The following is a 15,031-nucleotide window of genomic DNA, read 5'->3' as shown; positions in this document are numbered from 1 at the left end:
CAAAGTGGGTAGAGCAAACTAAATATGAGGAAAGTGAGTCCTTGGGGATTAATTGATTTACCCAAATAAACCCAGGTAGCAGGGATACTAAACTCAGTTGTTCTGATTCAGCTTTTAAATTCAATACTCTTTCTACTACATTAAATGTTAAATATTAGGTTTTCTCAAAGCAAAGCATGCCTCTGCTCCGTAGCAAGAACTCACACAATTGTTCTTGGCAGCATAGAGATTGTTTTTTCTTAATTCAGGGAACTGGGTCACTAAAAAAAATAGCAGAAGCTAACAAATTCAAGTTTATTAGATCATACAGAAATTGAGACACAGCAGAGCTGATTTACCTACACATGATAAAAAGGGACCCGAAATTTTTGCAAAGTGAGTTAGCAGATATTGCAAGAAGCAGTCTAGGGTATTGAATTCTAAAGTCTGACTACGCAGGTGCAAATCCCAGCTCCACCACCTACCAATTCCGTGGCCATATTCACATTCATGTAAACTTTCTGTACCTCAGTTTATTCATCTGTAAAATGGGGATAATAATAGTACCTACCCTATATGGTTGTTGTGAGGATTAAATGAATTAATATATGTAAAGTGCTCAGAACAGTGAGTGCCTGGTGTATGGTAAGCATTCAACAATTATCAGCTAGTAATATTATTACATTTGCATAATGATATATGCTTTTATTCAATATAGAAAGCATATTTTGAGTTTCCTTTTTCTATTTTAAGAACAATTTTTGCTTCTTTCCACAACTTTTTCTAAAAATAAATTCCCTTTTCAGAATACATTCTCCTTTAGCTATTAAGCCTTATTCATTAGCCATAATATACTTAACAAATGCCAGTTCGTTTATAATACATTTTATTTTTCTTTCCTTAATCTTCCAATTTATTCAAAAGAGTCTGAAATGTTATTAATACCTATATAATTTTATATGTAGAGTTCCACCATTTTATATTTTCAGGAAAATCTCAAGTTATCTCCCATTTGTCAGTTTTCACAGAAAAAAAAAGAGAGACCAATATCATGAAAAAAAGTAGAAATAAAGAGAAAGTACTTTACATCTGAATCACGCACTTTTGTTGTGTGCTCAGTTATATTTCCAGGTTACATGGATGGAGAACTTACCAAAATATCAGATTCCAAAGGCCAGATTCTGAAAAGTAAAGGTACTACAAAGTCTCAGAGTAGCCAAGAAGAAAATAAAGAAGCAATAAAGAGGGAAATCTTATTCACAGCTTCTGATGAATCCATGACATCAACCTACAAAATGGAGTCAAAAAGCAAAGCAAAAGGTATTGAATTGGAGAAAGGCAAGATAGGAATGAAAGTCAAGGTAAAGGATAGTGACACTGGGATAATAAAAAGACTGGAAGCCCAAGTAAAGCCGAGTGACACAGGAATACCAAAAAGACAAGAGGCCCAAGTAAAGAATAGTGAGGCAGAAATACCACAAGGACAGGAGGCCCAAGAAAAGAAGAATGAGGCCAAAATACCACAAGGACAGGACGCCCAAGTAAAGAAGAGTGAAACCAAAACAGCAAAAGGACAGGAGGCCCAAGACAAGAAGAGTGAGGCCAAGATACAAAAAGGACAGGACGCCCAAGTAAAGAAGAGTGAGGCCAGGATATCAACAGGACAGGGGTCCCAAGTAAAGAGGAGTGAGGCTGGGATACCAAAAGGACAGGGGTCCCAAGTAAAGAAGAGTGAGGCCAGGATACCACAAGGACAAGAGGCCCAAGTAAAGAAGAGTGAGGCTGGGATACCACAAGGACAGGAGACCCAAGTAAAGAAGAGTGAGGCTGGGATACTAAAAAGACAGGGGTCGCAAGTAAAGGGGAGTGAGGCTGGGATACCACAAGGACAGGAGGACCAAGTAAAGAAGAGTGAGGCCAGGATACCGCAAGGACAGGAGGCCCAAGTAAAGAAGAGTGAGGCAAGCATACCACAAGGACAAGGGTCCCAAGTAAAGAAGAGTGAGGCTGGGATACCACAAAGACAGGAGGCCCAAGTAAAGAAGAGTGAGGCCAGCATACCACAAGGACAGGAGGCCCAAGTAAAGAAGAGTGAGGCTGGGATACCACAAGGACAGGAGGCCCAAGTAAAGAAGAGTGAGGACAAAATACCACAAGGACAGGGGTCCCAAGTAAAGAAGAGTGAGGCCAGGATACCACAAGGACAAGAGGCCCAAGTAAAGAAGAGTGGGGCTGGGATATTAAAAGGACAGGAGGCCCAAGAAAAGAAGAGTAAGGCCAGGATACCAAAAGGACAGGGGTCCCAAGTAAAGAAGAGTGAGGCCAGGATACCACAAGGACAGGAGGCCCAAGCAAAGAAGAGTGAGGCTGGGATACTAAAAGGACAGGAGGCCCAAGTAAAGAAGAGTGAGGCCAGGATACTACAAGGACAGGAGGCCCAAGTAAAGAAGAGTGAGGCCGGGATACCACAAGGACAGGAGACCCAAGTAAAGAAGATTGAGGCCAGGATACCACAAGGACAGGAGACCCAAGTAAAGAAGATTGAGGCCAGGATACCACAAGGACAGGCGTCCCAAGTAAAGAAGAGTGAGGCCAGGATACTAAAAGGACAGGGGTCCCAAGTAAAGACGAGTGAGGCTGGGATACCACAAGGACAGGAGGCCCAAGAAAAGAGTGAGGCTGGGATACCACAAGGACAGGAGGCCCAAGAAAAGAGTGAGGCTGGGATACTAAAAAGACAGGGGTCGCAAGTAAAGAGAAGTGAGGCCAGGATACCACAAGGACAGGGGTCCCAAGTAAAGGGGAGTGAGGCTGGGATACCACAAGGACAGGAGGACCAAGTAAGGAAGATTGAGGCCAGGATACTGCAAGGACAGGAGGCCCAAGTAAAGAAGAGTGAGGCCAGGATACTAAAAGGACAGGGGTCCCAAGTAAAGAAGAGTGAGGTCGGGATACCACAAGGACAGGAGGCCCAAGTAAAGAAGAGTGAGGCCAGCATACCACAAGGACAGGGGTCCCAAGTAAAGAAGAGTGAGGCTGGGATACCACAAGGACAGGAGGCCCAAGAAAAGAGTGAGGCTGGGATATCACAAGGACAGGAGGCCCAAGAAAAGAGTGAGACTGGGATACCACAGGGACAGGGGTCCCAAGTAAAGAAGAGTGAGGCTGGGATACCACAAGGACAGGGGTCTCAAGTAAAGAAGAGTGAGGCTGGGATACCACAAGGACAGGAGGCCCAAGAAAAGAGTGAGACTGGGCTACCACAGGGACAGGGGTCCCAAGTAAAGAAGAGTGAGGCTGGGATACCACAAGGACAGGCGTCCCAAGTAAAGAAGAGTGAGGCTGGGATACCACAAGGACAGGAGGCCCAAGAAAAGAGTGAGACTGGGATACCACAGGGACAGGGGTCCCAAGTAAAGAAGAGTAAGGCTGGGATACCACAAGGACAGGAGGCCCACATAAAGAAGAGTGAGGCTGGGATACCACAAGGACAGGAGGCCCAAGAAAAGAGTGAGACTGGGATACCAGAAGGACAGGAGGCCCAAGAAAAGAGTGAGGCTGGGATACCACAAGGACAGGAGGCCCAAGAAAAGAGTGAGGCTGGGATATTGCAAGGACAGGAGGCCGAAGTAAAGAAGAGTGAGGCTAGGATACCACAAGGACGGGGGTCCCAAGTAAAAAAGGAGAATTCTGAGGATAAAAGAAAGCAGAACAAAGAAAAGGGAGATGCAGAGAAGAATAAAGATACAGAAAAAATAGAGGCCAAAAACCAGAAAGGTGTTGAAAGAAAGGACAAAGTTAAAGGAAAGAAAGGATCAGAAGTCAAGGGTAAAAAAGCAGAAGGTTCAGTAAAGGGCAAAGGCAAGTAAAAGAAGGAAGTACAACAAAAAGGTGGAAGAACAAGGGTAAATAAAAGGAAGGCCCATAAGTCAACTGATTATTATGATTCCCATCCTCCAGATACAAGTTATATCCCAGCCACTGCCTAAATGGATCATAATTACATCTGCAGAGTTTCTGCTCTTTACATGTTTCACCATTTTTAGACCTCTTAGCCATAACCTCAGGTTCCAACTGTTTTGTAAGTTGTTACTTATTTATTTAGTCAAGAAAGACTGGATATTTTCTGAAATAAAACATTTTGATTAAAGAAATGTATAATAATTTCCTTTGAGAAGTATTATATCTTTGTGATAGTCTAACCAGTCAACCAACCAATAATTCCTCATGGTGGCCTAAAGTTTGCAAAGCACTGTTCTAGCACTAAGGGGTATACAGAAAAATGTAAGTCAGAGTCCATGCAATCAAGTAGCTTGTAACATACATAGTTATGTGTAAAAAGTAAAATATGTGTCGAAATGTAGTTTAGATGGGCAATATAATATGAGTTAGCATAGCATACCTTTTGAGATGAGAGGTTAAAGGAGATACCTTCATGAGGAAGGGAGTTGGGTATATGACATGTCTCAAAAGATGGTAAGATGTTGGTATGCTGAGTGAAGTAGAAAGAATAGAAAAATGGAAAAGGGATTAAAGACTGCCATAAAATGCTCTAGGGAAGTAGGCAATTTCATTGTTGCAGCAGGCTCATGAGAGGCATTCTGGGGTACAATTTTGAAAAAGAAGCTTAGAAGAAGATTTTGAAGAGATTTGAAAAACAAATCAGGAATTTATATTTTACTCATCGGGCAACTGAAAGCCTTCTGGGATGTTTGAGAAGGAGAGTAAAGTGAATAAGATTGCATCACAAAAAATATGTTAATCTTGTGATGGTGCAAAATAGATTGAAGAAGAGAAACATCATAGGTAGTAAATCTAGTTAAAAGGTACTTGGAGCAGTAAGTGATGGAAAGAGAATAAATGGAAGGGATAAATATGAGATATTTTTTCAAAGAAGAATCACTACTTCATGATGACTGACTACATGTGAGTAAGGAAAAGGGAAAAGACAAAACAATTGACACCATAACTTTTGAAACTGAGTGATAGAAAATCAATAACAGGGGCCAGCCCCGTGGCCTATCGGTTAAGTGTGCATGCTCCACCGCTGGCGGCCCAGGTTCGGATCCCAGGTGCACACTGACGCACCGCTTGTCAAGCCATGCCGTGGTGGCGTCCCATATAAAGTACAGGAAGATTGGCATGGATGTTAGCCCAGGGCCAGTCTTCCTCAGCAAAAAGAAGAGGATTGGCAAGGATGTTAGCTCAGGGCTGATCTTCCTCACAAAAAAGAAAATCAATAACAAACTAGGAGAGACAGGAGAGAATAACAAATTGTTGAGTTTAGGGGGACAAACAATAACACTTGTCATTTGAGAGGAGTCTGGAGTCAGCCCAATGGAGATAACAATTGAAGCCATAAGAGTAAATGAGCTCCCCAAAGGATAAAGTACAGAACTAGCAAAAGCAGAGGTCCAAGAGCTGAGCCTGTTATATGTAATAAGGTGAAGAAGAAAATTAACTAAGTTATGGGGAGATACAAGGAAAACCTGTATAATGAATGTTCTGATAACTAAAGAAGATGAGAGTTTCAAAAATAAAGGATGATTAAAGAATAGCCAAGACTTCAAGAAGAATAAGGACTGAAAGAGACCATTGTTGCTATTTGGAGATGGCTGATGAACTTGTAAAGAGAGGTAGCTAGGAGAAGGAATTTAAGCAGGCAGAATATAGAAATACAAGTAAGCAGCTGCAGGATGTGCCTTCCAATAAAACCAATTTTAGACCACTTTAAAAGTACAGTTTTTAGGAATTTTATTTCTCTATTACTCTGTTCCGTGCTGGTTAGCTGGTTACATTCAGTTCTGTCATGGGATATGGATAAACTAGAGCGCCTTCAGAAGAGAAAGACTATGATGGTGAGGGGACTCAAATCATTTCAAGTAAGCAGGAAGGTCCACAGTTTCACCCGGGGAAAAAAGCACACAAGGAGACAATGAGAATTATTTTCAAATATATGAATGTTCATCATAGATTAGAATATTTTGTATGGCCCCGAGGAAATAAGACCAGTGAATGAAAGGTTCAAGGTAACAGATTTTTATCTCAGTATACGGGAAAGTGGGATGCCTAAAAGAGTTTAAGCCAGAGTTGAAGACTGTGTGATCTTGGTGCTGCAGAGGAGCTTCTTAGGAATCTGCTGACTGGTGAGAATAGATTATCTTTATGGTTCCTTCCAAATACGAGTCTATAATTCAAAGTATACAATTCTTTTGCACTAACTAGATGTCTTCTGAGGAACATTTTCAAACAATCTAATCTAATATGCTAGGTTTCTTTAGAAAGTTTGACCAAAAAAAAAGAAAACTCATATTTTAGTCTCTGCCCAAAGTACAAAACATTTAATAAATGGTTCATGCTCCCTAACCACAAGCTGAAGAGAGCAGCTTCCACAGCTTCGAGCACAATCCAAACCGCTGTGTAGACCCTACTGTGTGCTTGCAGACCTGCTTCAGGTGTAGAAGCCTAAGTTAATTTTAAAATTTGGAAAACCCTGAGGCCTTCAATGAACCATATAGATTTAGCAAGACTCAACTGCAAAAAAAAAAAAAGGAGGGAAGGAGGGAGGACAAATATTGAATATGAAATTTCTATATGGTAAGTTACTTCCATGTCTCTGGAATACACATATTTAGAGATTTTGCTAGCCTTAGTTGACTTAGCTCTTGCATATATTATGCAGGGAAAAATGTGACCAGAAGGCTTTTCATATAGTTTAAAATATTTATGTTTTCATGGTCCTTATATCATTTTTCTATAGTTCTCTCTGGTCCATCTGGCAGCTCGCTAGTAGGTTTAGAAGGCTGTGACAAATGCAGCTTCTCTCAGATTTCTGCTAAGAAGCAGGGACCCTATCAAGGCAACTACTGAAAAACAGTAGACAGACTTTAACAATCCAGCTCAGCTAATGCCGTATCTGACTGTATATTCCACTGAACCAAGGATTCAGAAGAGATGAATCCATACAAACCTCTCTGTATCTTCTCCATAACTTCTAACTTGCAGTCAAAACATTTTCATTCCCACTAGATCTTTGAAGGCAAGTCAGTCATACAATAGGAAACTCCAACTATGAAAACTGTGTGAACCATTCTCTAAAGGCCACCAAAAAAATAGGCCAGTTAAAAATAATTGTTGGGGCCAGCCCCAATGGCTTAGTGGTTAAAGTTCAGTGCATTCTGCTTCAGCGGCCCAGGTTCGGTTTCCAAGCACGGAAACACTCCACTCGTCTGTCAGTGGCCATGCTGTGGCGGCAGCTCACGTAAAAGAAGAGGAAGGTTGGCAACAGATGTTAGCTCAGGGCAAATCTTCCCCAGCAAAAAAAAAAAAAAAATGTTAATCCTCCCTTAAAGATACAGGTATGGAAATCTTAAAGGACCCCCAAAAAAGGAAGGGGAAAAGGGTGAGCTATCAAAATGGCACCATATGTAGCAAAATGATGCAAATATTAGGCAAATGAATAAGTATATGTACTTTCAAGGTAGTTTAGATATAAAGATAGGAATGTGGTAGTTAATAGAAAATCAATGGTGGTAAATTTTGTTTTACAAATAAGCTAATACAAATGTCAAATGCCCTGCTCACAAAAACAAGCAGAAACATACATCAAAACTTCAAGTCAGTTGCTAAGAGAGTAGATCTTAAAAGTTCTCATCACAAGGAAAAAAGAAAATTTGTAACTATGTGAGGTGATAGATGTTAACTAAACTCGTTATGGTAATCATTTCACAACATACACGTATATCATATTATGTTGTACACCTTAAAATTACACAATGTTATGTGTCAATTATGTCTCAATAAAACTGGGGGGGAAATCAAGTATTACACCTTAAATATATACAATTTCCATTTGTCAATTATACCTCAATAAACATGGAAAGAAAAAAAAAGAATGAGTGGAAGCCTTACCATTAGTCATTTCATGTTTAGGAGAAGAACTTAAGGAAAGAAAAGCAAGAAAGTGAGTTTAGGGGTAACAAAGCTAAATAAAAACTGCAAAGATATTGGGAAATAAACAATTTATGTAAAATCAGTTAGTGAGGTTCCTCTCCCAATCAAAGATTTCCTAGGTTAGAATTGCACTAAAAATGCAATTTCCCATTGCCCCCAAATATCTCTCACTCAAGGTTATAATTGGCATATCTAGGAAGTGAATACAGGGAGCTGGGAAAAGAAAAGAAGTACAGAATTTAAAAACAGGATCCCAAGGGGTAAAAGGATAAACTGAAAAAACGATCAGAATATTCAGTTTTATATTTGATGAAATTCCATTACTCTCCCTATTTAAAACAGTTATGAGCAGGAAAAACAACCAGTGTCCCTACTCTCTACTTGAGAGGTTCCAATCAGTTTTTGAAGAAATATAAGGCTATTTTTCTAGCATTTAAAGAATAAAGATACTCTTATTCATCATCATCCAGAAGCCTAAGCATCTGCCAAGACTGGGAAGCCAAACCTAAAAGATGCCACACTACAGATTATACACATTATAACCCAAGTCCCAAATATATTTTATTTAAATCTTTATTAAATTTCTCTTCAAAAATTAAAAACTCATAATGTTATCAGTGTTAACTTCCCATGAATCTCTCCATATCTTAATCCATGCTCACATAAACATATAGGGTCAAACTATATACATTATTCTGCAAGTTGATTTCCTCACCAAACAATATATCATGTACATCGCTGAAGCATTGGTATAGTGTGTATGAATTGCTGCTTATTCATTTCCTTCAAGACAGGCATTTGGCTTGTTTCCAGGTTTTTGCCGCTAGCCAAATGGTGCTGCAATTGCCAAATGGTGCTGTAATAAACATATTTGTACATGAGGAGAATTTTATTTCTCTAGATTTCCAAAAGTGGTATTATCAGGTCAAAGGAAATATGTATTTTTAATGTTAATAGATATTACCTAATCTCTTTCCCCCAAATTCGTAATAATTTACATTCCAACTAGGAATGCATGAGAGTTGTGTTTTCCCTACGCTCTCTCAATGGTGCTGCAAACAGTAACTATTTTCAATTTTTGTCTATTTAATGAGAAAAGTGGTATATATCTCTTGCTTTAATTGCATTTTCCTGACTACTGGTGAGACCAAGCATTTTTTTCATAGCCTTACTGGTCTTTTGAATTTCCTCTTCTGTGAATTATTCATTTTCAAACTGATGGTTTGTCCTTTTCTTATTCAATTTGTAGGTGTTTTTTGTATATTAATGTTTTATCTGCCATCTGTGTTGAAAAAAAATGTTTTCCAAATCTACTTCTTCTTTCTCTACATCCAATTCATTCAACCTGTCCCCTAAAATTATATCCTGAATCTGACTACTACTCACCTCCTTCATCCGGTAATCCAAGGCTTCACCATATCTCCCCTGTACTGCTGTGGTGGCCTCCAACCTGAGCTTCTTGATCCCACCCCCCACTCCCAGCATATTCTCCCGACTGCAGTCAGAATCAGACTTTTCAAATGTAAATTAGATTATGTTACTTCGATGCTCAAGACCCTCCAAAGGCTTTCCAATCCCCTCAGTGCAAAACTCCAAAATTCTTATGGACTTTGAGGCTTTACAATATCCGGCTTCTGGCTTCCCCTCCAATCTCATCTCCCATCCCATTGCTGCAGCCACGCTGGTGACCTCATTGTTCTTCACACCTGCCAAGCTTGTTCCCATTTCAGAATCTGCCTGCAACACTTTCCCTCAAATATTTGCACAACTCAATGTCCTCAATTCTTGAAGATGTTGGCTAAAATATGACAATCCTAACTAAAACAGTACTCCCCATTCTCTATCCCTTTGTCCTGATTTCTTTTTCTTCCTAGCATTTATCACTACCTCACATTATATATTTATTTGATTGTTTATCATTAGATAAACACTAGAAGGTAAACTCTAAGAAGACAGGGACTTAGTTTTGACCGCTGCTGAAACTCCAGTGCTTAGAAAAGTGTCTCACACATAGTAGATGCTCAACAATAATTTGTTAAATGAAATAAATTAAATAAAGGTATCTTTTACTGTACAAAAATTTATTGTATTTAGTCAAGTGTGTCTACCTTATCCTTGATCGCTTCTGGGCTTTCAAAAGTGTCTCCCCTACTACTGCGGTACATATATTCAGTTTTTTTCTAAAATTTTTGTTTCTCTTTCACACTTATTTAATCCATTTATTTATGGTGTGAAATAGAGTTTAGTTTTCTTCCAGATATAGATAAAATTTGTCTGCAGCATTTGTACAATAAGCCATCCTTTTTCCACAAAATCATGCATTCTCAATGGCAGCAATGTTGTAAAAATTGGTTCTTGAGGATCAAAAAATTGTATTTTCTTTATGTATAAATCACAGATATTCATAAAGTACCTAGGCAAATATATAGTATATTCATAAAATACATAAACAGATATATAGCATATTTGTGATACATTGTGATTTTATTGGGCGAGGGACAATTAGGAAAAACATATCTTTAAAAGGCTCCTTGGGGGGGTGATAACGAAAAAAAGATGCCAATATCATACTGCTTTGATTACACAGGCTTTATAGAAAGTTTGAATATCTATTAGACATGTCCTATGCTACTCTTCCTTTTTCATTGTTTGGCTCTTTTGGACATACTTTGCCACATGAACTTTAAAATAATTTATCTGACTCCCTCCAAAAAAAACCTTAATATTCTGACTGAAAGTGAGTTAAATATATATAACAATCAGAGACATTTGATATTATTATTATTTAAATCACTCCACTCAGAAATATCACGTGAGTTTTCATTGGTTTAGGTCTTGATTTTGGTGCTTTCACAAGACTTTATAGTTTTCTTCTTATTAGATCTTGATATATTTATTCCTAGGTACTTATTAGTTTTGTTGTCATTGTGAATGTGATTTTTAAAATTTCTTTTCTAATTAGTTTTAACAAGTATAGAGAAAAGCCATTAATTTGTATACCTTACCAGACTCTCATATTAATACTAATCGTTTTTTAACCATTTTTTGGGTTTTCTAATATTCTTCTGTAAAGAGATACAATTTTGCTTTACACATTTGACATTTACACATTTTGAGCACGTGTTGTTAGGTGTATATAAGCTCCAGATTCTTCCAGGAAAATCATTTCTTTTATTAATATTTAATGAAATTCTTTACTCCTAATAATGCTTTCTGATTTAAATTCCATTTTAAATGATAGTTTTCTTTGGGTTAATATTTTTCTCTGCTATGTCTATTTCTATTATTTTACTTTTCAGATTCCAGTGTCTCTTGTGAACAGAAAATAACTGGATTCTTTTTCCCAATCTGACAGTATATGCCTTTTAAAGTTTAAATCATCTATATTTATGATGATTACCAATGTATTTGATTTTCTTTATGACAGTTTACTTAGTGCTTTCCATATAGCATAATTCTTACCACTCTTCCACTGTCCTTGCTATTGCTGTCTGGTATTTTCATTCTGCCATGTTTCTAAGCATCCCAAAATTAGTCATGATAATTACATTTAAATATATTTATTTAGATTTACTCATATGTTTACAAATATCTTTGCTCACTATTTCTCCTTGTATCTTTTTTTTTATTTTTGAGGAAGATTGGCCCTGAGCTAACATCTGTTGCCAATCTTCCTCCTTTCTTCCTTTTTTCTCCCCAAAGCCCCAGTAGATAGTCGTATGTCATAGTTGTACATCTTTCTAGTTGCTCTGTGTGGGATGCCGCCTCAGCATGGCCTGATGAGTGGTGCATATGTCCGCACCCAGGATCCGAACCAGCGAACCGCCAGCCACCAAAGCAGAGTGCACAAACTTAACCGCTACACCACCAGACCAGCCCACTCTCCATGTATCTTAATCCTTGCTTTGTGGTTTGATTTCCTCCTTCTGGACATGCATTGTTTATTTTTTCAGCAAGGATCTGTGAACAATAAACTCCTTGGGCATTTTCTAAAAAGATTTTTAACTTCACCTTCACTATTAGATAATAGTTTTGCTGAGTAAGGAATTCTAGGTTGGTGATTTATTTTCTCTATGCTAATTGAAGATATTATCCATTGCCTTTTGACCTTTGCTTTTGCTCTTTAGAAGTCTGCTAAATACCTAGTTAGTTTGGCAGTTATTTTGTCTTTTTTTGACTGATGGCATTTAGAATCTTTGTCTTGGTGTTACACAGTTTCACTACTACGTATCTAGTACATTTTCATTATTCCTGCTTTGGAATTGTGCATCTTAAAGCTTCAGAGTCATGTCTCTCACCAATTTTGAAAAACCTTTAGACATTATCCTTTTGAACTTTGCTTTTCCCCCATGCTGTCTATATTCTCTGTCTGGAACTCACATTAAATAGATTTTGGACGTTCTCATTCTAGCCTCTATTTCTGCTAATCTTGCCTTCATATTTTAAATCCCTTGCAATGCATTATAGGTAATTTCCTCAGGCCTGCCTTCCAATTCACTAATTTTCTCTCCAGTGCCTAATGTTCTGATTAGTTATTGAGTTTTTAGTCAATTACTAATAAAAGTAATCATTTATCATTTATCATTTCTAGAAGTTCTATGTGATCATCCTAAAGTTTTTTCATAGCATCTTGTTGGTGTTTTTTATGGTTTTTATTCTTTTGTCTTGTTAATCACTTTAGGGTCTCTTTATGATTGCTCTATAGGAGGGAATATTAAACTTTTTCTCTAAAGGGCTAAATAATAAATATTTTAAGCTTTGCAGGCCGTATAGTTTCTGTTGTAGCTATTCAACTCTACTGTGCAAATATAGCCATGGGCAATACATAAACCACTGGGCACTGCTGGATTTCACCTGTGGTGGGCTGTATTTGACCCATGGGCTAGAGTTTGCCAATGCTTGCTCTATAATCTCAAATTCCTAAAGTACTAATTATCCTCTCTAATCCTAGTTTGCTGTCAGCAATTTTGTCAAATGCTATTTCTACATCTATGGAGAGTACCACCCCATTTTTCTCCTTTATTCTGTTAATATTGAGAATTACATTGATCGGTTCTTAAATGTCACACTAACTTTGCATTCCTGGGTCAGGGTGTATTAAATTCTTCATATATTGCTGGATTCAAAAATGCTAATATTTGATTAAGGATTTTTGCTTCTACGTCCAAGAAGAATATTGGTCTATAGTTTCCTTCTCTTGTAATTAGTCTTTGTTTTGATAATGCCGATCTGGTAAAATAAGTAAGGAAGTGTTCACTCTTCCTCTATTTTCTGATGCAGTTTCTATAGAATTGGTATTATTTCTTCTTCAAATGTTTAACAGAATTTATCATGAATCCACATGGACCTGGAGTTTTCTTTGTGGGAAGGCTTTCAATTGGGAATGCAATTTGAATCAGGACTGTAGAGCTATTCAATTATATATATTTTTGCTTGATTTAGTTTTAGTAATTTGTGTCTTTCAAAGAATATGTCCATTTCACTTTAGTTGTCAGGTTTATTGGCCTAAAGTTGTTCATAATATCCCCCTGTCTGTAGAATCTGAGGTGATTCCCATTTTTCATTCCTGATATTGGTAACTTGTGTCATCTTCTCTTTTCTTAATAATCTAACCCTAGAGATTTATCAATTTAATTAATATTTTAAAATAGCTTTTGATTACATTGGTTTTCTGTTTCATTAATTTCTGCTCTTTTCTTAGTCCTTCCTTCTGTTTACTTTGGGTTTATTTCCTAATTTCATAAGTTCTAAACTTAAATCATTGGTTTTGACTTTATTCTTTGCTAATATAAGTATTTAAGCTTACAGATATCTCTCTTGATGCTGCTTTAGCTACATGCCACAAATTTTGATATGTTTTGTTTTCATTTCTGTTTAGTCTACAATATTTTCTAATTTCTCTGTAACTTTTTCTTTAATTTATGGGTTCCCAATATTTGGGGAGTTTTCCCCATAAACATTTCTATTATTGATTACTAATTTAACTCTCTTGTTACAGAACATATGTATAATTTTAATCTTTTTTTAATTTATCAAGACTTGTTCTATGGCCAAGGCTATAGTTGATCTTAGTGAACATTCCAAATGTACTTGAAAAGAATATGTATTTTTCTGTTGTTATGTGGATTTTCTATAAATGTCAATTAGGTCTCGGTTGATTGATAGCATTGTTTTTATCTTCTATGTACTTACTGATTTTCTGCCTACTTATTCTATCAATTAGTGACAGAGAAATGTTGAAATCCCCCATCTAAAATTTTAATTTGTTTATTTCTCCTTTCAGTTTTGTTTGTAATATATGTTTTGAAACTTTGTTACTGGATATGTAAACATTTGAGATTATGTCTTCTTGATATATTATCACTTTACCACTATGAAATGTCCCTGTTTATCGCTGATAATATTCCTTGTTGTAATGTCTACTTCAATATTAATATAACCATTCTAGGTTTATGGATTAGTTTCTGTATGATGTATCTTTTTCCATCCTTTTAATCTGTCTGTATCCTTAAAATTAAAGTAGATTTTTTTTTCCCTAGGGAGCTTATAGTTGATCTTGCTTTTATTAACCCAGTCTTACAATTTCTGTCTTTCAACTAGAGTGTTTATGCCATCTGTATATAATGTAATTATTAGTATGGCTGGGTTTATGTCTACCATTTTACTATTTGCTTTCTATTTACCCCATCTGCTCTTTGGGCCTTTTCTCCTCTTTTCCTGCTTCCTTTCAGATTAATTGGGTACTTTTTATATTTCTAATGTGTCTCAACTATTGGCTTACTAGTTATCTCTCTTTTTCTTGGTGTTTGCTATATGGTTTAAAATATATGTGTGTGTATGTTTGTGTATGTATGCGTGCATGTGTGTGTAACTTACTGTGTTCTACCTTCAAATAATAATATACCACTTCATACATAATGTAAGAATCTTAAAATATATTTCAACTTCCCACGCCTGTCCTTTGTGATATTTTTATTATATATTTTACTTCTACACATATTTTAAATCCTGCAACACATTATTAGTGTTTTGTGTTAAATGGTCAATTACCTTTTTTTAAAAAAATTTTAATGAGAAAACTAGAGATTTTTAAATATTC

The 15,031-nt window shown here is 36.9% G+C and overlaps 1 protein-coding gene across 1 annotated transcript in view; it reads left to right on the top strand.

Annotated features, from left to right (window-relative positions):
• Positions 1–3,848, top strand: part of TSBP1 (testis expressed basic protein 1) — a 93,238-nt gene extending 89,390 nt beyond the window's left edge. Inside the window, 4 exon segments of the mRNA XM_087437813.1 lie at positions 1,099–1,805; positions 1,851–3,014; positions 3,099–3,431; positions 3,603–3,848. Of these exon segments, the coding sequence (XP_087293939.1) occupies positions 1,099–1,805; positions 1,851–3,014; positions 3,099–3,431; positions 3,603–3,848 (2,450 nt within the window).
• The last annotated feature ends 11,183 nt before the right edge of the window (positions 3,849–15,031 follow it).

This window comes from Ceratotherium simum, chromosome 13 (assembly GCF_057802395.1).
Source record: "Ceratotherium simum simum isolate JZ-2026a chromosome 13, ASM5780239v1, whole genome shotgun sequence".
In the NCBI taxonomy this organism is placed as follows: Eukaryota; Metazoa; Chordata; class Mammalia; order Perissodactyla; family Rhinocerotidae; genus Ceratotherium; species Ceratotherium simum.
This window is presented reverse-complemented; position numbering and strand designations above follow the sequence as displayed.